Here is a 25,878-nt window from a genome sequence, read left to right as displayed (position 1 = left end):
CTCTTTGTAAACAGTTGAGTTGTCTCAGTGATACCTAAGTCAACGACATTTTTTTAAGCAACTCACCATTAAAGTTTGGATTTTCCATTAAGTATTTACCGTAATAAATAATAAACCCTCTTGACTACACTCCTGTTTTGTTGTGCCACACGAATACTTAACTGAATTGTAATTATATCAACGTGTACAACTGGACGACAGGCGTCTGGGAACAAATACGACAGACCCTGGGATGTGTCTCTCTCAACGGTGCAAGCAGAAATGCAGTCAGGGTAGTAACACAAGCCTGGCAATCATGGGTATTGGTGTGGGAAACGAACACAGAAGAAAAATTATTAAATTCCCTTACTACCTACAGCCCATGGACAAGTCCTTGAAACAGGCAGAGTGACCTTCCTCTAGGAACTCAACTGCCTCAATGTTAATACTTTGCTAAGGGCAAAAGGCAATCCTAGCCTGACCCCCTCTCCCCCCAGGATCCTGTAAGCCTAACGTATAAAATTCCTTTGGGAACTTCCTTTATCTCTAACCCCCCCCCCAAGATTCATATTGTCAATCATCCCCCAAGCATACGACCCACCGATACACATCTGAAGGGTCTCGTGACTCAGGTTTTATTAGACAGTAATAAACGCCCTTGTCCTAACAACAGCTAGCCCCCTCGAGGGCCTGGAAACCTTGCTTCCAAAGTTCCTTAGAGACTTACGCTCTCCCTAACCCCTTCCCAGCTTGAAAGTCTATAATGGGCCACTCCTCATGATCCCGGTGCAGCTCTTTCTGCCCACAGGTCCTGTCCCCGTGCTTTAATAAAACCACCTTTTTGCACCAAAGACATCTCAAGAATTCTTTCTTGGCCATCGGCTTCAAACCGTAACATATTTCCTACATCAGGTATCACTCAAAGATTTTCCATTCACAATAGACCATGTGGTCAATTTACCTCTTGGGGTAAAAGAGCTCTTGCTGCATTGATTTGTTCACCTGGTGGAGGATATTTTCACATTTCTGCAGAGCAAATCTCACATGACTAAGAGAAATGCACCTTAATACCAGGGAAGGACCCAGATTTTGTGGGGTATGATGCTTATACAATCTGAGATGCTCTCTTTAAGAAAAAAAAAAAAAAATTATAAAGATAAACTTAGGTAACAGGGCCTCAGCAGGGACCTGGTGAGGAAGGGGGCCTGCAGCTTTAAGTATCCTCAGCCTCAAAGTTAGGCCATGGCTGCCACCCGAAGAGACCTTCCTCTTGCTACAAATCTGAGCTTCCCCAGAACTGCACTCCGCTGACATTCATTCCACCATTCAGCAAATACTGACTAAGCACTTCCTACACACCAGGTGCTACTCCAAGAGCCAAGGAGACAGCAGGGAATACAAGAGACCAAGTCTCCATCCTCACAGCTCAGATTCTTGGAAGGAGACAGGACATACACAAATAAAAATGAATGATACCACTTCAGGTAGAGGTGAGTGAGGGTGTTGCACAACATGCATAGTCAAGAAGGAATTGTTTTTAAAACCACTTCTCTGGAAACGGAAAGTGCCTCATGAGCAAAATGTTTTCACAGAAGTAGAGTCCTGCTGTGTCCTGACATATATAGAGCTCAGAGCTCATGAGGTCATTCCTTCCTTAGAACAAATCTTTTCCACCCTGGGTGTTTGTCCAGAACACAAAGGGCACCGTGCTGAGATCCTTCACAGGCTGAGCCCTCCGCCTGAGACCTCAGGCGGCGGAGCCCTCCGCCCACGGAAGAAATACATTCTGCAACAATGGAAACTGTATGGGGCGTTGTTACATACATGTTACATGTTACAGATGAACCCCTCACAGGAACATAATCCAAGGAGATGGTTTGAGAGTCTGTTACGGAAAAACAAGACACCCTTACGAGCTGCACTTACTCGACAGAATGCTTTTGCTTGCCCAAACTATTAACAAATTAAAAGGCCATGCTGACAAATGCCCAACCAAAAGTTTGGTAGAAATAAGCCACTGAACAAAAAGGAAGAATGATTTATATTTCTCTAATCATTTTTACTGAGCATCTTTCCATTGTGGACCACAGAGTGACTGGTAGGTCTGAGATTTTAAAACCAAAACGTCAGCGTCCTAACCTTTAACTTGCTTTAAAAAGGCAGGCTCCAAACAGATGCTGTTCAAGGCCTCTAAATCCAGGGAGATATGGGCTATTTGATAAAAAGCCATATCAGATTTCTAATAGGTTAAAGCCTCCCTCCGCACCTGGCATGACTTTGCTTTTCACAAATCTTTCACTGATCAGCCAGAAAGAGTCATTTTTAAAAACAGGGGATAAAAAAGAATGTTATCGTTACCGGAGTCAAATTAAGTTGTAAGTGAAAAAGAAAACCAAAGCTGGTTAAACACAGCTATTTTCCATCCATGACAGAGAAACGACGTGCCAGTGGTGTCTGCATAAGCAGCTTCTCAGGTATCAAAAACGTTGCACCTGCTATAAAAACTGAGTAGCCTGGCTGACGCGTATCTTCCAGATATGAGCCAACAGAAGCATAATGACACAAGGTGGGTTACGGGAGAATTTCAAGATTCAATGAAACTATAACAACATAGGAGCACTGCCCTTTTGATCATGTCAGGACTTCAACTGAGCCGAAAAACAGATAGCAGTTGAAGCCAGGATTTTCAAGATATTCTGATATGGAACTAGGGCAAAGGTAAGGCTCGTCTTCCTAGAGAATTCTCAAAGGCAGAGATCTAAATGCACCATTAAACTGTCAATATAGATTTCAAGGCCAGTGAAATGTATAAATGATTAGAAAACTGAGCTCAACAAATAGTTCAACTATCCATCCTTCACATCGAAAGATCTTTCATACCCTTTATTAGTTTCCCGTAGGTGCTGTAACAAATTGCCCCAGACTGACCGGCTTAAAACAACACACATTTATTCTCTTCCAGTTCTAGAGGCCAGACGTCTGAGACCGGGGCCATGATCCAAAATCAAGGTGCTGGCAGGGTTATGCTCCCTCTGGGTGCTCTAGGGGAGGATCTGTTGCTTGCCTCTCCTATTTTCTGGTGGTTCCTGGCATTCCATGACATGTGTCCACATCATTCCAGGCTCTGCTTCTATGGTCACACCACCCTCTCTTCTTCTCCCTGTGTCAGATCTCCCTCGGTCTCTCTCCTATAAGGAACTTAAAATCCCATCAGGACCCACTTGGAAAATCTAGGATGATCTCCCGCATCTCAAGATCCTTAGCTAAATCACACCTGCAAATTCTTTGCCCTATAAAGCCTTATTTAGAGATGCCAGAATTAGGGCATGCAACCTTTGAGGGCCACGAGTCTGCAGAAGACAGACTCCAGCACATAGCTTTCCAATCTGCCCCACGGTAGTCACTAAAAATGGTCATTTTTGTATGCCACTCTGCAATCTCTATGAAAGCTGGATGGACGCAATGTTTTTATATAGCAATTATGTGCTATTGCATGCCCATAACTGATTACTGTCCCCACCGTGGGAGTGAGTTGCAGGTTTCACGCTCCTGAGCTTTCACCTGCTCAACACTGTGCTCGTGTCTCCTCAGGATCTCACAGATGCAAGGATTCTGAGACGATGACTTCTCACTCCTGATATGATAGTAATGCTTTTGTCCCCCTGAATAACTCACTTCTGATAAACGTCTGGCAAGTAATGTGGAGTCTCCAGGGAGTTTCTGCAAGTCTAGAGGGGCGAACTAGCTGGTTTTGTGCTCAGGGGAAACTGGTCAGCTAAGGGCTATATAGGCCCATGCAAATGTCATTCAGAAAATAATTTTCAACTAATCAACATTTCTAAATTCTATTTTCATGAAGTTTAGGCATGCATGCAAACTGGGTGTGTAAATGACACCAAGCGATTCAGGAGTCATATAACTGATTAAACTATTTTAATTATATCTAAAATTTATTGAGATCACATAGATGAGAACGGTTGTATATTAGTGACAGATTACCATTATTGTTCATTTTTTTCCAATGTATTTGAAAAGTATGAAATTTCCCTAGTTTAACTCACATTCCCAAGAGAGGGAGTAAAAAAAATATGATGCATAAAGCTGTCTTTTTTCTACTGCCATCAAGTGGTCAAATAATCATATTGCATATGACATAGTAAAAAAGTTAATAAGTAAGCATTAAATAGTTAATGTGGGTTGCTAAGGGAGCCCACAGTTTTTGCTTTTGTGGTTCAGGAATATTTAGGCTAACATCTAAATACACAAAAGAGAAAATCAAGAAAGTACGACTCCCCATTCTATAATCAAAAGTTACTTTTCTGCTCAAATTTTAATGAATAGAATAGTAAGAACCAATGAGGGAGTTTGTTTTTCAACCTTTGAAGAATCCTGTGCTCTACAACGGCTTGACCAGTATCATTTTTTTTCTGAACTAAATATTAGGAGAGACGATGTATGGTTACAAGTAAGCCAACAGGACCAAGTCTTCAAACAAAAAGCCTAGGACACAGAATGATGGTGCCCAGGTGGACGCTGTCTTGTGCTTATTCACAGAGACGTTTTATCTCTTTGGCTGAAGTATAAGCTTTAAGAGAGTAGAGGCCGGGGCACCTGGGTGGCTCAGTCATTGGGCATCTGCCTTCAGCTCAGGTCATGGTCCCAGGGTCCTGGGATCGAGCCCCACATCGGGCTCCCTGCTCCATGGGAAGCCTGCTTCTCCCTCTCCCACTCCCCCTGCTTGTGTTCCCTCTCTCGCTGTGTCTCTCTCTGTCAAATAAATAAATAAAATCTTAAAAAAAAAAGAGTAGAGGCTGTGCCTAAGGCTTACCTGTTCCTACCTCAGTGCATCATCCAGAACTTGGCATGCAGGCAGCACTCAATAAGCATCTGCTGAGCCAATGAGCAGTGATCATGTTTACTGGAATTGGGTTTGGTGAAAAGCATTCATCTACAGAATTGAATCAAAACAATACAAAGCCACAGGAGTTCTTCTTAGGGTATTTAAATAATCCCCCCAGATGCTGTATTTAAACTAAATTCCAAATAGCTCTCACTTCATTCTTTTTTTTTTAATTAACAACTCTATAAAAATCCTTTAATTCCATATTTATTTCATCAATGAACTTTGTGCTTTTATAGGAAATACATATATTTTTTATTCCATTCAATGGCAACTTTCTTGTTTAATCCTCAGTAAAATAATAGATGGGTTAAACACGCACTTTCTGTATGCACAGAACAGAGATGCATTAATCTTTCTTAATGTCTGTTAATCATCCAGATTGAACCTGAAGACTTGTTTCCTGATCCTTAATGTCTTTCTTTTGAACTTTTATTAAGTAGCAGGAATTTCATGTAAAAACACTCAAATATTAATACTGGAAAGGAAAGTTGTATCTGAAAGGATTCATTGTAGTCAGTATATGCATGGAGGGTTTTTTTGGGGGGGGGTAAACTCTTCACACACTTCATTGATATTAGTCCAAAGTGAACCCCCAAATGCCATGCTTATGCCTAAGGCAACAGTCTAAAAGTATGTGTCATCTAGGCATTATCCACAAAGTCTGCTGGAAACAACCCTTCACACCAGCCACTGTGGATGAGGCTAGAGAGCGCTCTGCCATGTTGCAAGTGCTCCAGAATTACCAGGTTTTATTCTCACACGCCCACAACCATGAAATCTCTTACTTTAAAAGCACAATAAAACACTGTTGATTCTTCATGTTCACTGTGCATGTATTTCATATAAATAATGTTTCTCTCCTGGGGTGCCTGGGTGGCTCAGACGGTGAAGCGTCTGCCTTCGGCTCGGGTCATGATCCCGGGGTCCTGGGATCGAGCCCCGCATCGCGCTCCCTGCTCCACGGGAAGCCTGCTTCTCCCTCTGCCTGCCACTCCCCCTGCTCGTGCTCTCTCTCTCTCTAATAAATAAATAAAATCTTTTAAAAAAAATAATGTCTCTCTCCTGCCTCCCTGCCTCTAAGTTCCATCCGCGTGGGTCCCACACAGGCTCCCAAAGCCTGAAGAGTCTGTCTCCGTGACCTTCCCTTACCTGTTCCTCCTCTCCTATTGCCTAGCCTGTTCTGGATATAAATAGCCCCCAGACAATGAACAGAAACCTGTCACCCTCGAGTCAGGGTTTAAACACCCCTTCTCCCATTCCTTTACAGTCTGCTGGTGGGAGGGCTCGCGCAGTTCAAAGATCCGGCACAAAAAGGAGACCCTGGATGCCTTTGATTTACTGATTCCTGAAACTTTATTCTCCTGTGTGCCAGACAGTGAAATGGATGATGAAGATGCTTGGCTGCACTAAATACAGCAAGCACGCTCACATCCAAAAATGTCAGATATGTACATAAGTAAGTACCCTTATAGGCTTTATGATGGACATGTGGGATAAATAAAGGAGTAGCCAATTCTCCTTGGGGAGTGTTGGGGTCCAGAAAGGCGCAGAGTGATGTAGTCCCCCCACCCGTACACCCACCCATGGTCCAGGCAAACATAACTGTGCTGCATCTGAAAGAATTAACCACAAGGATTAATACTGCTAAGGCATTCACCACTGGATGAATAAGCTAATATTTAAAAAAAGTAATTATTTCACTCTCAGGCCTCTAAATTGGAGAGTTTACTCTAAGCCCTTACGGGATCGGCCAATGCAGACCTCAAGTTCAGAGCTCAGTGAAGAGGCAGAGGCAGTAAACGTATATTTACAGGTCTTTGACACATAAGCAGCAATTGACACTTTGGATAAAACAAAGATCTACCAGAGATTATCAGTGAGAAAAGTGAGACGATAAGGCTGAGGTCAGAGCCTTAAAAAAACATACCAGTATTTAAAGGGCAGATAGTGAGATGAAGACCCAGCTGAGGAGAAAAAAATAAGAGTGTGCTCAATGACATAAGAGAACAAAATCTATGTCAATGTCTGTGTTCAATGTCATATTTCAATAGCCATAAATACCCTTCTATTTAAAACATTTTAAGTTCATATATGTAGACATAGATATAGATAAACCTATATAATGTTTCTATACATATCTCCCCGCAAAATATTGCAATTGTAGCACTTACTGGGTTGTAATACATTTTTTATCTTTGAGTGCTCTTTCTGTACTAACAAAATCCCTACTACATTCTAAGATCTTTGCTCCTCCTTTCATTATTCATAATGGTTACAGGGACAATAACACATAAGATACACTTTTTAAGGCCTTCTCTAATCTTGCTCCTCTAAAGCACCTAAAACAAGCACTGTGTTATTTCTGGCTTTATTTCTATCACCATTCCAGACCTGGCACTTAGGAGCGGTTAAGGCAAAGGAGAGACAGTGTCAAGCCGAGGGAAGACAATGTTTCAAGATGAGACAAGCCCATCAGAGTGATGTCACAGGGACATCACCACAGTGACGTCAACCCAGAGCAGTTCAGTAGGGCCACGGGAGTGACTGCATGTCACAGTAGGTAAGGCAGAGGAGAGAAGGAGGAGACAGTGAGTCATGGTGAAACTGAAGATGCTTATGTGGTGATAAAGAAGAAAAATAGTAAAACAGCTTGTGTACATTGTGGGAGGGTGCAAGGAAACTTGACCACACATGTTGGCTGAGGAGATGGAGCCAGTAAGAAGGGCAAATTTAAAGACAGAAGAGGAGTAAACTGTGGGTTTAGGTCATGGGACTGAAGGAGTCAGCAGCTTTGTCCACAGGAGAGAGACCCTAACCACAAACCCTCACGCACAATGGACTGGAACAGAGTCTGACTTAAAAGAGCACTTCGGCCTCCCTGATCCTGACACAGTATTAATGCTGATACCAGGTTTAAGTAGTGATCGTTGTTTAGCAACTACACCATTTGTTGAAGCATTAGCTGTGTTCATTTAAACCAGTTAGACAATACAGACACAGATATAGACATATACATCCATCCATCCATCCAACCATCCATCCATCCATCCACCTATCTATCCATCCACCTATCTATCCATCTACCTATCCATCCATCCACCTATCTATCCACCCACCTATCTATCCATCTACCTATCCATCCATCCATCCATCCACCTATCCATTCATCCATCCATCCATCCATCCATCCATCCATCCATCCATCCATCCATCCATCTACCTATCTATCCATCCACCTATCTATCCATCTACCTATCCATCCAATCAGCTATCTATCTATCCAATCATCCATCCATCCATCCATCCATCCATCCATCCATCCATCTATCTATCCATCTATCTATCCATCCAGTCAGCTATCTATCTATCCAATCATCCATCCATCCATCCATCCATCCATCCATCCATCCATCCATCCATCCATCGTGGTATGAGCTGTTGTTAATCCAAGTTACTCCATTCTGTAATTATGTAGTTGCTCTTGTTTTCTAGCCAAAGAATGATATTTTTCACTTATTCCTGTTGAATTTCATAGAATCAGCCCATCATTTCCACCTAAGAGCATGTGGATTTTCTAATTCAGTAGTCAGCAAACTACAGCCTGTAGGCCCACTGCCTGTTTCTGCAAGTAACACTTTATTGGAATTAACACAGCCACACCTGCTCTTCTATGTAATTTCATGGCTGCTTTCACACTACAATGGTCAAGTCAAGTCATTGCAACAGAGACCTTATAGCCTGAAAGCCTAAAATATTTAGTATCTGGCCCTTTAGAGCAAAAGCCTGCATCTCTGCATCTACTCCAACTCTCTAACTATTCTTTACAGCTAAAATACCCAAGTTTAGCAGATGTGTTTTCTATGTCTTCACTCAAGTTATTAAGAATTCTGACCCCAATATGGTCTAATCCAAAGTGCCAATAAAATTCCTCTTCATCTCCCTCTTGACAAACACAAATCTACCACCAAAAGAATGATAATATGTTTATTATCATGCAGGCTACAATCATTCTTTTCCACAGTGTTGTCACAGAAATGCCAATTTTCTGGTTGAGATCCATATATACTTAAGCTAATACCACTCTCAGTTCAGGACTCTGGTAAACCCACCAAACACATTATCTAAACTTTCCTTTATGACTCAAGGACATAATTTTATTTCATTTATTTAATTTCTTTACAGAGAAAAAGAGGGAGCATGCTTGCAAGGGAGGTAGGGACGGGCAGAGGGAGAGAGAGAGAATCCCAAACAGACTCCCTGCTGAGCGCAGAGCCAGATGCGGGTCTTATTCTCACGACCTTGAGACCATGTCCTGAGCAGAAATCGAGAGCTGGACACTCAACCAACTGAGCCCCCAAGGCGCCTTAATCAAGGACATGATTTTAAAAATCAGCAACGTTACTGGGCTGTAATATAGTAATTCCCTAGTGACATCTGGAGCGAGGCATGTCTTAGCCCATTCAGAATGCTGCAATGAAATACCAGAGACTGAGTGGGTTTTAAACAACAGAAGTTTATTCCTCACAGTTCTAGAGGCCAGAAGTCCAAGATCAAGGCCTGGGCAGATCCAGTATTTTTTGCTGTATCCTCACATCACAGAAAGGGTGAGGGATGTCCCTGGTGTCCCTTGGATAAGGGCACTAATGCCATTAAAAACCTCCCAAAGGCTCCACCTCCTGATATCATCACACTGGGAGTTAAGATTTCAATGTATAGGGCGCCTGGGTGGCTCAGTTGGTTGGGCGACTGCCTTCAGCTCAGGTCATGATCCTGGAGTCCCGGGATCGAGTCCCGCATCGGGCTCCCTGCTCGGCAGGGAGCCTGCTTCTCCCTTTGACCCTCCCCCCTCTCATGTGCTCTCTGTCTCTCTCATTCTCTCTGTCTCAAATAAATAAATAAAATCTTTAAAAAAAAAAAAAGATTTCAATGTATGAATTCTGAGGGGACACAGACATTGCAGGCAGGAACTTTTTTGGCCTTATTCAATAAGAAGCCTAAGCCAGCTATGCTTGCTTAGATCTTATGAATGCTTTCCAAGGCGTGGAAATACCAAGAGGCAGAAAAACTACTAGCTGTCAGTTATCTGTACCAACAGCGTGCGTAACTCGAACCAGTCTTGTTCTCTATTCCAATATCACGCTCCTATTCTGCTATGGATGTAAAAACCACCAAAACAAGCGGGATGGAATTAGATGGAAAGTACAGGCGAAGAGTCTTTCAGTGTCTACCACATGAACTTATAAACTACAACACTGATGTTGGCTTTTAAGGGGATTTGCTGCATACTTAACTGGTTCATTTGGTTGCATTTTACATAGTAGAGGTTGCTGAAGAGCTAAAGTCTGTAAAAGTGGGCTGTTACTGAGCCGCTGGGGTGGCTCATTTGGTTAAGCATCCAACTCTTGATTTCCGTAGGAGTCATGATCTCTGGGTCATAAGATTGAGCCCCACGTCGGGCTCCAGGCTCCGCAGGGAGTCTGCTTAAGATTCTCTCTCTCTCTCCCCCCTCCCCCACTTATGCACTCCCTCTCTAAAATCAATCAATCAATCAATCAATCAAATCTTTAAAAAATAAAAGTGGGCCGTTGCTACATTGCTTATTGCATGTCTCAGTGAAATGCAGAACCTGTTGGGTCTGAAATGACTTGTTCAAAACTAACACGGCATATTATTCAGCATGCCCAGCAGTCCCAGGAAGGCCTGCTGGCCTCCAAATTCCAGAAATCAAGAATCCTATGATACAAGATTCCAAATCATGTCTGGCTCACTTTTGCAGGCAAAGCGCTGTCTAACGCTGTCTGTCCTCATCAACACTCTACCAAAAAAGTGCTCAAGGGAAAAACCTAAAATCAGAAAACACCCCTCCTCATACGAAAGACACCTCCTATGTCTGTAGCAGGCTGTTTCCGGAGATGCCTGTCTCCCAATTACACAAAAACCACCAACCTGCACACAGCACAAAGCACAAAAAAGCACAGTATTAATCTATGAATATTAAAGCTAATATATTGATGTCAGCATACCACGGGACAGAGCAGAGCAAAGATATATTATTATATGCATCACCAATGCATGTAAAAACAAGGCATACTTCATTCTCATTCTGGAAAAAAGTCCTTGGAAGAAAATATTTCTTCCCGTATGTGCCCTTGTGCACGTTAGTGTCTCATGAGCTTATTCCTTTATTCATGACTTACATCTGGTCCTGAAATACAGTGTGGGGAGGGGGAACATTTTTTTTTGGATGCAGTATTTGTCTTGGATTCTTTCTTTTTGGCTATTATGTATTATATCCCCCTGTACCTTTTTGCCCAAACCGTCCTTCACATAAAAGTCAATGTAAAAATGTTCCCTTTTAAATTGCATTAATTCTGAAATATGGAAGTTTGAAATACCTTAAAACGTGGTAAACACCCCAGACAGGCTGCTTTCCCTCTCTACATGATCTGAACGAGACCTCAGGTACAGGGAGCAGAATCTCGCATCTGGCATGCTGAGCCACAGCGGGGACACCCAGGGTGAGGGGACTTCAGTGACGTCCCAGGACACTGGCAACTCACATCTGGAAATTTCACGCTAGGAAAACCAGTCACGTCCACCACAATCATGCTGAAAATTAAGTGGTCCCGTGTTCATGTCCCAGGGGCAGCGGAAGTATAGGGAGACTGCTCCCGATCACATCACTGGCCTGGCTGACTTTCTCAGGAACGTTGGCAGTCAGTATTCAAACACAGCACAGGCCCTATCTTTCTCCAAACTCACTCTTTGGGTGGCTTCTCACCGCCCTACAAATAACGGCCGAACTCCCTAACATCACGTCCCAGGCCTTTACTTAGTGGACACCTGATGGCTACGTTCTCACCTCCAAATCTTGGCAAGGGCTGTCTCCCACTGGCAATCTCCACCCTCCTTCCTCACCGCCCCCAATTTCTAACTCCTACTCACCCTTCATTCCCCAGTTTAGACACCACTTCCTCCAGGAAGCCTTCCCCAATCCCTCAAATCTCCATTAGGTGCTCCTTGCGAATTCCCATACCCCTGTGCATTTCCTCCATAAAAGCAAATATCACACTACATTGGGCCTTCACACTTTTCTAATTGCAAAATAAATCCTCTTCAAATAAAACTCTTCTGATGGATTCAGATATGTGAAGCAAAAATGTAGAGACGTGTGTGAAATAGTTCTGTCGAAGAAGGGGCGGGGAATCCTGGGACTCTCCCGAATGCACCTGAAAGACAACAGTACCACACTGGCACGAAGTATGCTTTTGTCTCTATTGTCCAGGAGACTATAGGCTGGAAGAAGGCAGGACCCATGCATGTTTTATTCATAATGTGCTAGATAACTCTGCATCCAGCACAGCAACTGGCAAAGATTAGAGATACAATAAATAATTGCCACAGAGATGAATAAGTAACAGCGGGGGTCAGCAGCAGAGCTCAGGACAAAGAACTATTTGTACATTCATTTCCAAACTTCCATGTTTAGAGGACAGTCCAGACCAAGGAAGGAACGAACTAAAAGGAGACAACCTTAAAAAAGGACAGAGAGCTCAAACGTGATCCACTTCCACCTTTTTTAAGCCCTCTGACTCCTTTGTGAGAGACAAATCATTACCTAAAGGACAGGGCATAGATGAGCTAGGGGCAGCCACACCCGGCTCACTTAAAAGATGTTCTTATTTTAATATAAGGAAGAATTTTATTAATGCTTAGGAAGTACCTTTTTAAGCTAATCAGATCAATTCAGCTGGGAAAGTTGAAGAGTAGTTCCAGAAGGGAGATGATGTGCATTATGACTCAGCTCTCAAGGACAGACACATAAATACACACATCCTTCCAGACTCAGAATGACGGGGTTGAGACCACGCATACTCAAGAGACCTGTGTGACAGCATGCTTATCACTGGTCAGTAAAGATCGATGACTCTGGGTACTGCTCCATTGGTTGACCATACTGTTCTGAAACAATAAAGTTTTGCTCTCGTTGCTTGAAGGGAAATCCCATAAACAAAAATCAACGTCATTACCATAACTCACAACCTAGTGGCATTTCCTCCTATAGAGTGTACGTCCACCCTTTTAAACTCGTCTCTTTAGAAGAATCTATATTAAATACTATAACCCATGGCAGCAAGTCATAGCCATGTTAACATTTAAAATACATAATCACCACGATGCTCTATGAGATGATGAAACTTTGATGCCCTTAGAGTCGAACAGAAAATATAAACCCAGAAGAACATAAGACCTGACACTAACCTGATTCTCAGCTTTCCAACACTTTAAAAATAATTTGTTTATTTTAAATAATGCTGCAATAGACAGAACACATATCCTATATATAGGGGTGCATATAGAGGATACCGTATGTCCGTGTTACTTCAAAAAAACAAATAAACCCTAATAATTTGTTTACATTGTCCTCTGTTCTGTCGCCTTTTCTAACAGATCTAATCTTTGTCATCATTGACGACAGAAACCCACATTATCTAAGAAACAAGGTTGACTCCTTAAAGATCTAAGACCACAATTAGTAAACCTGCAGGCCTATGACTAGATAATGATAATGTAACAGACCATTCAAGTATCGGCATATTAAGCAAACAAACAACATTAAATTCAGAATCATTTCCCACCAGCACCTGAAAGTGACACAGAAAACAACAAAAGGTCAAGAAAAGGAAGAGTGCATCTGTATCCCCAATGCCCGCACCCCAGCAGGAAGTTCTGTCTAGCTCGATCTTAAAATAAGTAAGTAATACTGTCAGTTAATTGCTACCTTACACTTCTTGATCTACACTCTGAGCAACACCAGTTGTGACCAGTTATTACAAAAGCACCAACCGTGCAGGCACTAAGACAAGAATATGGGAATTCTGCTGCTAAATTAAGACTTTCCTCGTGCTGGAGGCAGAGCAGGAATGGGTATCAAAAGTAAATCAGTTACAAATAATAAATATGATATAAGGACGTATAAATAATCAATTAAGTTTTGCAAACGATACTTTTATCCTTCTTAGCTGCAGAATCTAGTTTCCTCCTGGAGACAGGGACCAAATTCAACCACCATTGGGTCACCCTGAGCCCTTCTGCAGGTGCTGGGAAGGGGTCTGCAGATAACCCCTTTACAATAAAAACATATTGTGATGGAGAGTTCTGGAAGGCCAGGAGACAGCAGCAGACCGGCCTCCTACACTGGGTAGAAGGAGATTATCATTGATCGATTCTAACACTTCTATACCATTTCTAGCTATTCCAGCTATCTGGAGCTATGAGGGACAGGTAGAATAAAAACACGGCTTCTGTGTGTCAGGCTGGACAGGATCCATCACATCGCATGCCCATGACAGGATGCCTGCCCTCTTTGTTCTTATCTTGACTCCAGCATTAAGTGGCAGCTAACAGGGTCAGTGGGAACAAACTGATGCACTCAACTGTGAATGAAGATAGTTCCATCATTAGATACCGATTTCTAAAACCCCTATTCAAGGGTCATGGCTAATTTTTTATTGTGACTTCCTACCACTTGTAGTAGGAGGGCCCGATTTTCTGAGGACCCTAAATTAATGTTTGGAAACTTCTATCTTCTGTATTTCTCCTTATTACATTCCATGCCCATGTCCTCTCCAGGATTACACCCTGTCTTAACATGACAATCAAAAGAACAAGATTATTGTTTTCATTAACAAAGGAACTTTGGGGGAACCAGTTAAAAATGTCTGGAATCAGAACAAGGGTTTTAATTTAATACATTATTACTTTCTCTCAACAGCCCAACTGTTGTGATTAAGATTTTCCAGATGATGTCTAGACTTTTTCAAAGAACCTTTATTCTTACCCCCTCAGCAAAACCCTATGGCAGTGTTTCTCAATTTTTTTTTTTTTCATTATCATCATTCCTCCCTTCAAGAGCCTGTTTAGACTTTTTTTTTCCTAATCATGTCTCCTCCCTATGAAATGTTAACACTACAGATACACTGTCTACCTCTTTATATATACTGGCCCTTTGGAGGACCACAAACCATTGTAGTATTTAAGATTTTTTCACCCTCTAAGATCTGATTTTGCTACTTTGGGGCAATTTTGTCTCTCTTTGAGAATGCATGCTCTGTAACACTTAAGAGTAAGATGCCTTTTGAGGGGCTCCTGGGTGGCTCAGTCAGTTAAGCATCTGCCTTCGGCTCAGGTCACGATCCCAGGGTCCTGGGATTGAGCCCCGCATCGGGCTCCCCGCTCCGCGGGAAGCCTGCTTCTCCCTCTTCCCCTGCTTGTGTTCCCTCTCTCGCTGTCAAATAAATAAATAAAATCTTTTAAAAAAAAAAAGAGTAAGATGCCTTTTGAAAATTGCCCAAACTAACAACCCATTATATTAGTTTTTTTACTCAGTATATAACAATTTTTTTTAATCTAACCTTTCCCCCCACCTATTTTTGTTTGCAAAATGAGACTGACATTGAGGAAAGTGTTGAGCAATCCAAATTAATCAAAATGTGTGTGCATGTGTGTGCTGTTAGTAATTGCAAAACAGCTTTAACTAAAATATGAATAAATTGCTCCAGGTTAGTTTTCAAAATTCTGATAAAATAAAGCCTTTATCATATAGACTAGACAGATGTACAGAGCTTTAACAATGAAAACTAAAAGGAGAGTATTCTTTTAAAAAAATATGAGCTGCATGCCTTGGTTTTAGTTGGAATCTTGGGTTACCAGGCAATGGTTACATACTTTTCACTTTCTGTCCTTGACATCTTGTAACTGATACTTGGGAGGCTAAGGATTACAAAATTATGGCTATGAAGTCATGCAAATTATACATGGCATTTTATTCTACACAGCTGAGAGGGCATATAAAGTGCAAACGTTAACAAATCCAAAAACTCAAGTAGGAGAAGATCATCCCTGGCAGAAACATTAATGAGAGAAGCAAAACTATAAAAGTTTGGTCTTGAGCCTAAACCTTTTTTTTAAGTTCTAGTAAGAAAACTCTGTACTTTAACTAAGATGGAGGGCAAGCCACTGCTGGAATATTTTACATAAAAACACTGTGATAAAGTAATTCTGGAAACACAGGGGCATCTTTTGGCCAGGCGGTGACCCTGAGGCTTCCCTGTGCCCTCTCCACATGACTACACCACCTTGTAAGACTCGAGCACACTGAAATCCACAGCCTACTTATCACCAGAAAATACACTAGGTTTTTGTTGTTGTTTCAAAGTTCAAAAGCCTTGCTGTAAAGTCCAAATTAAGGGCATATCAAGAGAGAAACTGATAAGGGAGTAAGATGGCTGCTGTGAATTTACTGGAGAACATGTACTGTCAAGTCCAACAGTGAAGCCATTAAGAAGAGCTTGGTGAGCTCTTTGGGGGATGTGTTAGAACTTTCAGCAGGCAGACAGAAAGAGAGGTGGTACTGAGGAAGGGAAAAACCCAAAGACTATGGGTCAGTTCAGGCAGATGGTGGAAACAGCTTCAGCTTCCTGGCAACATCAGCTGCAGTTGGGAATGAAAGAATGGATCAGGTTCGGGTCTTGGTGGTAGCCCAGAAACCAAACAAGCTCAGTTAAAGGGTCTGGGACCCACTGACCCGGGTGTCCTCCAGAGCAAAGGAGAACAAGCAAGCCTGCTTGGGACGCCGCTCAGGTTAGCTGGGCAGCCTCGCTTCTCGCAACAGCTGGAAAGCCTTCTGTGCGGGGACACCGGGAGCACATCCCCGTGCGGTGCTGACGAAGCCCCGGCTGTCCCCGTCTCCCGGACTCGGGGCTTCCGCACCCGCGGGGGAAACTCGCTCTGGGGACATGAAGGGCAAACGCTGCACGCGGCCATCTCCCCGAAGTAAGTAATACGCGAGTCCTCAGTTCAGACACGACTGCAGGACCGAAGGACATCCTTCCCCGTCCCCTCCGGATACGATAAAAGTGGAGTAGGTCGGCCAGAGCGCCACTGCCGAGCCGCTCCGCCCGTCGCAAACGCCCATCCATCGGGTTTCCAGCCCAAGGTCGGGCGCCTGGCCGGGGCGGCTGCAAGTCTGCGGCTCGGGACCCTGGGGTCGGCGGCTGCAGCGCAGGGGGGACTTCTCGGGGCGCCCGGAGGCCCCCGCGAGCCCCCGCCGCCGGCACGCGCGCCCAGGCCCCCAGGCCCCCCCGGGCAAGCAGACGCGCTCGGGCCGCCACGAGCGGAGCCCTCGGCAGGCTCCGGACGGAAAAGTTCTCTGACGACAACGACAGAGCGGAGGGACTCCTTAAAAACCAGCACCGAAGGAACCGAAAGGCGCGCCCTCACCATCTCGCCTGAGGCTGCCGTTGCGCAGAGCCCTGACCGAGGCGCCCTGCGGCGCCGCCCAGGCGTCCCGGCAGCCGCAGAAGTTCGCGCAGACCAGCGTGTAGACGAGGCCGAGCGGGCGCATCGGGACGCGGGGCCGGGGCCGCCCGCCGCCGCCTGCGCTCCCGGAGCCGCTGGCCGCGCTCGGCGCGCGCGTCCTGCTCGCCCGGCGGTCGGAGCGGCGGGCGCCGCCCTGGCCTGTGCCGCCGCGGGCCGAGCGACGGCGGCGCGCCCAGCCCGGGTCGGCGCTCGTCCGCCCCCTCCGGCGGCAGCTCGCGCGGCGGGGCGCGCGGGCCCGTGCGCCCTCCGCCGCCCCGCCGCCCCGCCCCGGCGGCGGGCCCCGGGGGCGGGGCGGCGGGGGGGGCGGGACGCGATGGGAGGGGGCGGGAGGGGGCCCGGCCCTGGCCCCGCGGCCGCCGCGCACCCGGCGCGGGGCAGCGCGCAGCCCGGGGAGGCGCTCGGTCCCAGCACGTCTGCCCCGGCGGCCTGCTGGTCCGCCCCGGGGCCGAACTCCCGCCCTGGGGGGGGGGGGGGGGGGGATGGGGCCTGCGGTTGGGCCGGAACCAGACTCCGCTCCTTCGCGACCTCACGAGGTGAGAGCGCGGGCCAGGGCAACGTAGGGGGCCTGATGCTGAGCCCTCTGAGCTCCGGTACGGCCGTGACCTTAGCCGAGTCGAGGTGATGTTCCCGCCAGTGGGACGGCGAGCAGACGTCCTTCTTATCTCAAGGGGCTCCAGTTGTGATGGCCCCGTGTGGTGAAGGGCACAAGAAATGGTCAGGGGTGCTCTCCTGTGCCCACTCCCACCCCCTGCGCAGTAGAAGGGGCTACAGGTCAGGGTGCGGGTGAGCTAGGGGCACACTGAAAGGTGAAGTCGACAGACCATTACATTCTTTTTCTTCAAGGTCCATAGCAAGAGGCAGGGAGCATCAGGCCTTTGGGCCTCCCTCCTCTCGGTATCTGGGAGCCCAGAGGCCCAGAGGAACGGACTGTGGATTCTAGGAACTTCTGCATCATGCAGCTATCTCCCCGGGGTAAGGAACTGTATTGGGAACGCAGTAGGTCTCGGCTCTGCTGCTTACCGGCTTTGTCACCTTGAGCGAATCACTTGACCTCTTGAGCCTCAGTGTCTTTACGTAGGAAAGGAGGGTAGCAACTTTGTATGGCTGTGGAGGGTAGCAGTCTGTATGGCTGTGGAGACAATTATATGAAATGATTTTGGCATTCAGCTTTGTAGCTGAATTAAAATCCAAATTTACATAATTTCTCAGCTGCTCATTGATGAGAACTAAAAGAGACATTTACTAGTAGTCTCTTTGAGGCCTTCCAGCCCCTGAAAGTCTGCGGTATGAGAAGTCAGTGATACCCAGATAAAGAGAGCCGGGAGCAGCTGAGAAGGGTACAAAGTTCGGGAAGAAAGTCATCTGACAACTACACTGACCAACATGGACTAGGATACCTGTGTTCTTTCCATATACGCAAAGATTCATGTGGTTCATCCCCTGGCATTTTGTCTAAAACAGTAGTTCACAAACTGCAGGTTTGTGGGTTGTGAAGTCAATTTCAAGACCAGCAATGATTACTTTTTTCTATTAATACTTTATTTTTCCAGAAAATTTTTAGGTTCACAGCAAAACCCAGTGAAAATTACGAAGATGTCCCATATGCACTTTGCCCAAACACAGGGGTAGCTTCTGCCATCATCAACAGGGCTGACCACAGTGGTGTATTTGTTACAGCTGACGATCCCACGCTGACACATCATACTCACCCATATATTTTAATGAGAGTCAGAGACTGATAAGACTGAGACTAATTAAAGTATATTATACCATTTTTAAAAAGTGATTGAAAATGCTCATTAAATTTCAGACCTAGACCCTGAAATGAGAATATAGGAAAAATGAAAAAAAAATGTGCAAGTGGTTTATGTTGTAAAAGTATCAAATGCTAAAGAGGATCATTTATCATAATATATAAAATACTGAATTTAAAGTATTCAAAGTAGTGTTGCCCAAGATACTAATACTGTGTAAAGGCATTGTAAATTCATAATGTCAAATATTGAGAATAGTAAAGGATGTCACATGGAATCTGCATTTTTTGATCTTTAATGTCAGTAAATACCCAAGGTCAATGATAAAACCAAAAAACTGGGGCGCCTGGGTGGCTCAGTCGGTTAAGCGACTGCCTTCAGCTCAGGTCATGATCCCAGGATCCTGGGATCGAGTCCCGCGTCGGGCTCCCTGCTCAGCGGGGAGTCTGCTTCTCCCTCTGCCTCTGCCCCTCCCCCTGCTTATGTTCGTTCTCTCTCAAATAAATAAAATCTCTGAAAAAAAAGAGTAGGGAGCTGTACGTAACCAACTCTTCTGAATCTGGTTTTCAATATTACCTAATTAATTCTTACAAATGAGGTTGATTACACCAACTAATGTATCATTGCACACAGAAGAGGCACTTGAGGAAGATATATTGAGAGACTGAGGAAGGTCTGGTAACAAGATTAAAGATGAGATGATTCAATTTTCTTTTTACCCGTATCTTAAACTAACTTAGCAAAACACTGAATTTGACATCGTGTTTTTAAATGCTTACAGGCCAGTTAGAAGAACGTGAGGGAACATAAAGAAGTCAGATTTATAAATACTTACTGCTGTTCAGAATAAATCAATTATTCTATATTTAGCCATTGTTCAATGACATTCATATAACTATAAAAGATACTTCTGTTTAGAAAACATTTTTAAATATGAGAGCAATTTATAATAGGTCCATGCAAAGTGACATTTATCCCAAACATATATATTCTCACAGTAATGATTTGCTAAAAGGGTAGGTTAGAATGTGACACGATTTTTTATCATATATTCTTTTCCTTACATAAACAGAACACAAGAATGGTGTTTTCCACTACATTTTCAAATATGCTTCTTTCAGGAATTCATAAAAGTCACAGTGGAAAAGGAACGAAATGGGGCGTGTCTCATTTCTGCAAGTGGCTCATACCAGTACCTTTTTTTTTTTTTTTTTTTTTTAACTAAACTTCTCCCAGCCTTTAACTTATAACTCAGTGCAGGACCTTTCTCTTGACTATAGACATCATGTTATGAAGCCTACTCTCTTCAAAGAGGACATCCCTGGGTTAGTCATCCTCCACTCACCGATCTCAGAAAAAGCAGAACACTCTGACATAAAATCCTAATTTCTGCTCTGCGAATAGACGACTGATCTTTGGCAGTATTGAAGTTCATGGGACGTAGATCTGTTCCTGCAAAAGGAGAGTGTTATAGTAGATGACCTTCAAGAATTCTTTTGGAAAATCTATTTTGTTTAATTTGTTAAACCTCATCATCATCTCTCTCTCTAAAACCATAGTCTACATATGTAGCTTTATCAAGTTCAAATGCATTTAAATAGTTTTTAGAAATTGTGAGTATATACAAGAACACAACATACAGGAAAGTTTTCTACAAATTTTAATGAGCTGACATTTGGAATTTCAATCACTAATATATACGGTAGTCCCTTCTGCTTATCTGTGGCTTCGCCATCAGCTGTTTCAATTACCAGCGGTCAACCGAAGTCCAGAGACTGTGATTGTCCTTCTGACGAATCTTTCAAAGGTCAATCGTAGCCTAGCTCTACGTCACAGCGCCCCGCATCCCTCATGCACCTCGCGTCCCCTCAGCTCATCATCTAGGCACTTGATCATCTCCTATCCTCATAAAAAGAGTGAGTCCAGTAAGATATTTTGATAGAGACAGAGAGAGATCACATTCCCATAACTTTTATTACGGTGTCCTATTATAATACTTCTATTTTATTATTATTGTTGTTAATCTCTTACTGTGCCTCATTTATAATTAAACTTTAACGTAGGTATGTACGTATAAGAAGAAACAGTATTTATAGGGTTCAGTACTCTCTGTAGTTTCAGGCACCCACTGGGGTCTTGGAACTTATCCCTTGTAGATAATGGGAGGACTCCTGTAATAAACTGATTAAACAGGTTGGCTTATCATCTAATATTAATAGTTACTTTTGTTTTCAAAATTATATTTTCTTTAGAGAAATCAGTGATTCTAATGCATAAAAATATAGAGAGCGGGGATATGTTTTAGTGGTGGGAATAACTGAGGAGATTAACTACAGTTGATTAAAATTGTGACAGATTCAGAGAAGAGACAAACTCTGGTGTTTTAAGACAGTTAGCAAAATCATTTTGACCTATGATTTGGCTCGGAAAAACTGGATTAAACTCAGTTGATTTTGTAATTGAATAAAAGATAATGTTTGAATAGTTGGTGCCAAAAACTGAAATTAAATATTCATGAGATGACAAACCATGGTGAGTTTTCTAAATAGTTCCAAATGATTCGAAAGACCCAGAATATCAACATGGTTACAGAATATTTTATATCAGGTATGTGCAAAATGTGCCATTAAATTATGTTTACTCATTGACAAGAAGCACATCATTTTTCAACCCATTCAATGAGTGTCTTTTAACATTTTCCTTTTGTTAAATTCTGTCATATTTTTAACTGACTCGTTCGCTACATGTAGCATAGTTTTCCTTTTGTCTCCATTATTATTAACAGTAAAATAATGTAGACTTTTTAAAGCACCTTTTCTTAAAAGTATCACATTCTCTGTAAAAAGTGTAGAAATGACTGAAATTAGGGCTCTTAGGAGGACTGAGACTCACTGACTTATTTAATTTCTTTCAAAATAACATTAATCTTTTCCTCTTTTCAATTCTTGGTGGGGGAGCCCATGCTCTGAGCAGGGCCCTTCCTCAAGAGGCGATGGTACTGAGTTCCTTCTCGTCAAGGACTTTTCTTTAAAATTATAATTGCAATGGCCCATACTAAATGTATAGCAAAAAATACAACTGTTAGATCTACTTGATCAACTCAAATGCAAGCCGATTTCTATTTTCTGAAGAAAATTCTTATACATAGTAATACAATCATAAGTCCAGGTGTGTTCAGTTTATCCTACACGCTTATGCTCTGTACATAATACATGTATGCGGTCACCACATGCTGTCTAGATTCCCACCCAGCAGTGTCAGGTACGGTTTCTCCAGCCAACCTGCTGGCATGTTTTGAGCACTAACTTCCAGATTCGATCTTTAAGAACTGGTTGTAGTGAGACTATCACCTTGACTCTTTGACAACTAACAGACCCAGTCAGTCAGTCAGCTAGTCTGTCCTGTCAAGCATTAGTTTCCTTTTACTCCATTGAATAAACCAGTGATTCAGCTTAATAGAATGAGTCACTGAGTTATATGTCTGTCATGGAAAAGAATCCCTATATCTATAATTTTTCTTCAGCTTAGTTATATGTTTTATTTCTATTTATCCATTCTCGAGCTGCATTATCTAAATTTAAGGTTTCAAAGATGAATATGTTGCATACACTGCAGAACTCCTTCCTTAATTGATCTGGGATGTCTGCCAGTCTCCTTTAGAATCCTGCACTTTTATCTTCACAAGATGCGCTTATATCCAGTGAACTGTCATACTTTGAGTTCTCTTCATTTCCTGAGCAACAAATTGGTATTCAGTTCCCTTTCCTTGAGTGAGAATTTTAATCCAATCAAGAAAATATTTCTCTATATTTATGTCCTGTGGAATTTCATATTATACATTTATTATTTTCCATTGAGCCCCTTTTGAATTTATTAATGACAGTATTTAAAACTTGAGTGAGTATTTAACCCTTAGTAATGACCAGATTCTTTATTCTTAGCCAACTAATTTCACCATTTGGATGTGTAATTCTCCTCCATCAAGGAGTTGCTTTTGAGGGTTTGAGACCGAGGCCATCTTTTGTGTTCTAAAATCTCGGTTATCTTTCCTGATTTCCCTTCTTACATCTTCTCTACTGAAGAAATAGCAGTGCACCGTGGAAGAGAAAAAAGTATTGAAAGTGTTGCAGAAAATGAATAATAAAATTTACTTTTTATAAAATTTTTTTATTTTGAGACAGAGAGAGCATGAGTGGGGCAAGGGGCAGAGGCAGACAGAGAATCTCAAGCAGGCTCCTGGCGGAGAGCAAAGCCCGACATGGGGCTTGATCCCACGACCCTGAGATCATGACCTGAGCCAAAAGCACAAGTCGGACGCTTAACTGACTGAGCCACCCAGACGCCCCCACAGTTTACTTTCAATAAGCTAACTTATGGTAGAAATAAATCATATCATTAGACGCTGACCCTGATTTTTCTCGTCGATTTTTTTTTTCTTTTGAGGCCATAAGGAATTTGTTTCCCAAGTGAAGACAGGAAGAGTCCCTCATTTGAAAATTTTAAACTTCTACCAAGGTGAGACTGTTTTGACAACAGGTGGACACTATTCACCAGTCTTATCAACATATTTTTGCAAATATTTTTTTAATCTGATTAATTGAAGAATCCTGAAATATAATCTAATGTGGCATCTTTGCCAGATCATGACCTGTTTTTCACGATTGTATTTTTTATGTTTGAGCCTAGGCTACTCTCCAAGCTATGAAAAGGCACTGCTAGTTCAAGCTGTGGGTTGGCCATTTCCGCTTTTGAGTTGGCTGGGGTGAAACTCCAGACCTCTCAGGAAGGTTTGAAGGAATCAGCAACCCTTGTTGACTTATGTAGCACAATCGATGAGATGCCATCTTGCGAATGGACTGGACAACGTGAAACAATAAAAAAAAGCGTGACAAAGAAAGGATGTGGGAGACCATAGAAAAGACGTAGGTCATTTCAAGGGAACAAAGGCAAATTAAAAAAAAAAAAAATCTGTCCAAATTATAGTTCTAACATAAATGGCTTGGCTTTAAAATCTGCCTGGGCGCCATGTGTAAATGTAGAGAAACTAATATGCATACTGATGAGGCCACAGGAACGGTGGAGCATCTGCCGAGAACCTGTCCTAATGATTATGAAGATAAAAACGCGAGAGTGGAAGTGGAGGGAGAACTGGGTAGGGGTGAAGGGTGCAGAGAGACACACAGATGATCTGCATGTACTTGAAGACCTACTATATGGAAAATGGTTTATGTAAATAAACCATCCCTGCTCTATAAAACATTTAGAACTAGGGACATTCTAATTCATACCATATTTAAAAAAAAAACACAGAAAACCTAGTTTGACCTGTTTAAAAATAGAATGAATTGTATCTTAGGACAGGAGTTGTTGTTGTTTAAATTACTAAAAGCATTATCGTGGGGACTGTTTTAACAACAGGAGCATTAAAAATGAAGTTACTTCACTAAGGAGAAGTTTTGAAAGGCCTTAAAAGTTTTTTCCCCAACTGTAGGATATTGTACTTTTATGGTTATATCTCCCCCAAGATTATCTAGTTTTTGAACAATAATCCTATTACTCGCGGCACAGCTGGGAATTTTTAATAGTTCTATTTCAGGTCATTTTCAAATGTTTTTAGTTATTAAGAGTGTTGTCTAGACCCCCGTGAAGCCCAGCAGCATTTTTAATATGATCCTAAGGCACACGCAGGATGGTATTACATTGAGAATAAAAAATACGCAAATTAATTGTCTCAATCTGACCAACATCTTGACCACACATACATTTTTCCCTAATGCATTAAAGTTGATGTAATTGTTTTTTATAATACAATATTAATTTTACCAAGCTTGGAATATTGTTGAATTCACTTCTGAAGCCAAACATAACTGTAGAAAATACGAAAACATTAAGGTCGATAAAATCTGGTATAACTTATTTTTCACGTTGTTTTGAAAATAACTTATTCAGCAACTTGAAGGAACTATAATAAAACTGAGGGGCAGTTTTTGAACATCCAAGCTAGGTGTTCCAAAGATCATTCTAGAAAGTCTGTGTGCTTTACTTCCCGAGAAAACTTTAGGCCCTAATACAGAGCTGGCTTGGTCTTAGTTTGTACATAATTTTAAACATTTTTAAAAAATATTTTATTTATTTGAGAGAGAGAGCAATAGCAGGGAGGGGCAGAGGGAGAGGGAGAAGGAGACTTCCCACTGAGCAGGGAGCCCGACACAGGGCTTGATCCCAGGACCCCGAGGTCATGACCCAAGCCGAAGGCAGACGCTTCACCAACTGAGCCATTCGGGTGCCCCTGTACATAATTTTAATTAGATCAAATATGAGGTTTCTCAAGTAGCAGACTGGAGGGTGGAACATCAAGAATAATATAGTAAAATTGAGAATGAGAGAGGATTTTTTAAACAATGTACAAAAAGAAGAACTAAAATTCAGTATGGAGGCTTTATTTACTATGCTTGCAAACATCCTGATATAACTCTTTGGAGCTCATAGATATCAATGGGATGTTCCATTAATTGAAAAATATAATAATGGTGCTTAATTACTGTAAATACATATAAATTCCTTTGGCTATGTTGTTTAATATGGTAAGGTTTTACATTACCAATATAATGGACATTTATTTTTAAAACTCAAATATTAATATTGTAACATATATGTATGTGTATACAAATTAACTCCAATTTAAACCAAAGCAATAATTGGCTAGCATTTGTAAAAACGATCTTTGTCAGAAATCAGCATTAGAGAATTTGAATGCTTTGTGCCCACATATCTTTATCCAAATATATACATGAAGACTTTGTTAATTTGTATAAGCAATATTAGAAATGATTTTTCATTAGTGAAGTGAATAGTGTCCTA

At 42.5% G+C, this 25,878-nt stretch overlaps 1 protein-coding gene and 1 long non-coding RNA gene across 3 annotated transcripts in view; one reads left to right on the top strand and one right to left on the bottom strand.

Moving 5' to 3' along the window:
- Positions 1-17,464, bottom strand: part of PDGFD (platelet derived growth factor D) — a 222,356-nt gene extending 204,892 nt beyond the window's left edge. The window contains exon 1 of one of the 2 annotated variants that reach the window (XM_045895156.2): positions 17,165-17,464. In XM_045895156.2, coding sequence (XP_045751112.1) covers positions 17,165-17,288 — 124 coding nt within the window. In that variant the 5' untranslated portion in view covers positions 17,289-17,464. The remainder of the gene's footprint in view (positions 1-17,164) is intronic. The other variant, XM_045895155.3, reaches the window with a different exon arrangement.
- Positions 17,465-17,765: 301 nt separating this feature from the next.
- Positions 17,766-25,878, top strand: part of LOC135362435 (uncharacterized) — a 120,328-nt gene continuing 112,215 nt past the window's right edge. The window contains exon 1 of the long non-coding RNA XR_010407132.1: positions 17,766-18,235. This is a non-coding gene — a long non-coding RNA (uncharacterized LOC135362435). The remainder of the gene's footprint in view (positions 18,236-25,878) is intronic.

Source organism: Mirounga angustirostris, unplaced genomic scaffold (assembly GCF_029215605.1).
Source record: "Mirounga angustirostris isolate CCGP_5_RB_7025 unplaced genomic scaffold, mMirAng1.0.hap1 SCAF_13, whole genome shotgun sequence".
Lineage (NCBI taxonomy): Eukaryota > Metazoa > Chordata > Mammalia > Carnivora > Phocidae > Mirounga > Mirounga angustirostris.
Note: the sequence above shows the minus strand (reverse complement) of the source record. Positions and strands in the feature narration are given on the sequence as shown.